The following is a 2,310-nucleotide window of genomic DNA, read 5'->3' on the forward strand; positions in this document are numbered from 1 at the left end:
ATGTAATCATCAAAGTATCCATAACAGTATTTGAAACTGTGTCAGAGTCGTAAACACTTCCCTAGCCCAAATGGGATCTTGTGTTTGTGAGCACGGGTTTGGTGTTTACCTTTGTTCGAGTAGGGTTACTGTGCCCCTTGGACTGAGAGATAACAGGTTCTGGCTGATAGAGCCAGATCTTGCCCTGATAAGGAGGTGTAGCTGTCCAAAAATACTGTAGGCCTGGAAAATAAACAGGCTGTTTGGTGTGTCCCTGAAAAAATCTGTTACTGAAAAGCATCACTGGACAAGAAAACAAGATACAGTGGCTGAACAGTGACACTGAGTGGCCAGGAGAGAAGTGACACCCTGGTTTCTTGGTTTTTTTTCTAAAGATTATACCTTCTTTTGTTTAACAAAATTATAAATATTCATTCTGTAGAAAAGAAGAGTTACGTGTCTTCAGTAACATCATTTGTTAAGCGACTTACATGTCGCGTACTTGGGGAAAAGTAATATGACAATTAGGTAAAAATATTGCTTAAAAAAAACAACATAAACTTTCAGAATTTCTCAATATAAGATTTCTGAAGGGAGAGGGCTTATGTCAAGAGGAAAACTTCTATATAACAGCTAACTTCATTTTTGTTGAATGGATGAATATCTCTTTGTGTAGTTATCTGCATTATAGATGAGATTTACAGTATTTTAACACAGAGTACAGAAAGAGATATCACACTTAATGTTAGTGGAAACAGAGTGAAACTTTAGTCTGAGGCCTGGAGTTGTTTGAGCAGTTTCTGAGTTTGCAGTTGGCATTTTCATCTGTTTTTAACTTCCTTTTAAGTTTTGGTCCTTTCTTTTTTCTAGATAAATGTCATCCCATCTTCTGCAAAAGCAACAGTGAACTTCCGGATCCACTCTGCAGAGAAGGCCACTGAGGTACTTACTGTACCCCCGGATGCGGGGCTGTTCTCCATCCCTTTCTGAGCAGAGTGGCACTTGGCCATTTGTGGCAGCAGATATAGACGAATACTCTGTTCGTCTCTCCCTGTATTCATACAAGCAGCAGAAGGGGAAGATTTGGGAATTGCTCCTTTATGGAGGCTCTCAAAACCACAGCTTATCTAATGTCTTTTCTCCTCCTTTGAGATGGATTGCAAAGTGCATTGTTTACTGTGGCTTCTGAATGTGGAGCAGAGCAAGAGGCAGGCCAAACTTGGAAGCATGCCTTGCAGTTATATTGAGTAGATTTCAGAAGTCTTTTTGTGCCAAAGAGCACATGGATCGTATGTGACTTATGGAATGGAAATGTTAAGGTTTGTGACCTGTGAGAATGTGGGAGTCTTGCAGGCTTCAGGAGGTATGGCATGCCTGTCCAGCCAAGGACAGCTGTGAAACATTGTCAGTAAATAGTGTCTTCCCTTCCCAAACCTTTGCTGAAAGTTTATCTTTCTGGAAGCCTTTTCTGGATTGTTTACTTGGATGACCCAACTACCGGGTAGCAGCAGGTTGACCACCTGCCTTTCAGTACTGAAGCAGTTCAGGAATACCTTAAGACAGTGATGTGCATCTGATTGCGGTAGGGAGGGGGAAAAATTAGCTTAAGTATCAGCCATCCACTGAGTAAGAGGAAGAGAGACTGCCACACAGTTTCAGTCCTAACTATGCATCTGTATTTGCAGCCACAATTGGCAGTTCACAGACAAACGTTTTCTGGAAAGTGGAATATTTGCTGACATCTAGAAGGGATGCTCTCTTGTTTCTTTTGCTTATTTAATCTCTGTGGTTTACCCATAGGTGCTAGAGATGGTTAAAAACACTGTTGCTGATGACAGAGTGAAGATCGATGTAGTAGAGGCCTTTGACCCACTCCCCATCAGTCCTTGGGATGACCAGACATTTGGAGTCCATGTTCTTCAAAGAACCGTTCTGGATACTTTCCCAGATGTTGACAGTGTAGTCCCAGGTAACAGCAAGCACATGATGATTATTGTTTCCTCTCCAGCTTCCACCCTGCTTTTCTCTCCCCCGTCCCCCAATATTGACTTGTTTCCATCTTCTGTGTATTTCTCCACCCCAGCTGTTAACTACTGGAAACAGCTGTTTTTTCCTCTTTTATTCCGTTCCCTCTTCATGTTTTAAAAGTTCTAATGTTGTTTTTTGGTAGTGGAAGTAAAAAAGCAAACAGGAAACTGACAGAAACAATAAGCCTTGAATTTGACTCTCTGCACATACAAAGGAATCTCTTCAGGGAAGAAAGGAATTGTGAGGGAGAGAAGGAGGTCTTCTTGCTTTAGCTCTTCTTTTATTGTTTTCATAGCTGACAAA

The 2,310-nt window shown here is 41.3% G+C and overlaps 1 protein-coding gene across 1 annotated transcript in view; it reads left to right on the forward strand.

Moving 5' to 3' along the window:
* Positions 1 to 2,310, forward strand: part of PM20D1 (peptidase M20 domain containing 1) — an 11,148-nt gene that overhangs the window by 5,755 nt on the left and 3,083 nt on the right. The window contains exons 9-10 of the mRNA XM_009327352.1: positions 850 to 921; positions 1,780 to 1,948. Of these exons, the coding sequence (XP_009325627.1) occupies positions 850 to 921; positions 1,780 to 1,948 (241 nt within the window). The remainder of the gene's footprint in view (positions 1 to 849; positions 922 to 1,779; positions 1,949 to 2,310) is intronic.

Source organism: Pygoscelis adeliae, unplaced genomic scaffold (assembly GCF_000699105.1).
Source record: "Pygoscelis adeliae isolate BGI_AS28 unplaced genomic scaffold, ASM69910v1 Scaffold197, whole genome shotgun sequence".
Taxonomy (NCBI): domain Eukaryota; kingdom Metazoa; phylum Chordata; class Aves; order Sphenisciformes; family Spheniscidae; genus Pygoscelis; species Pygoscelis adeliae.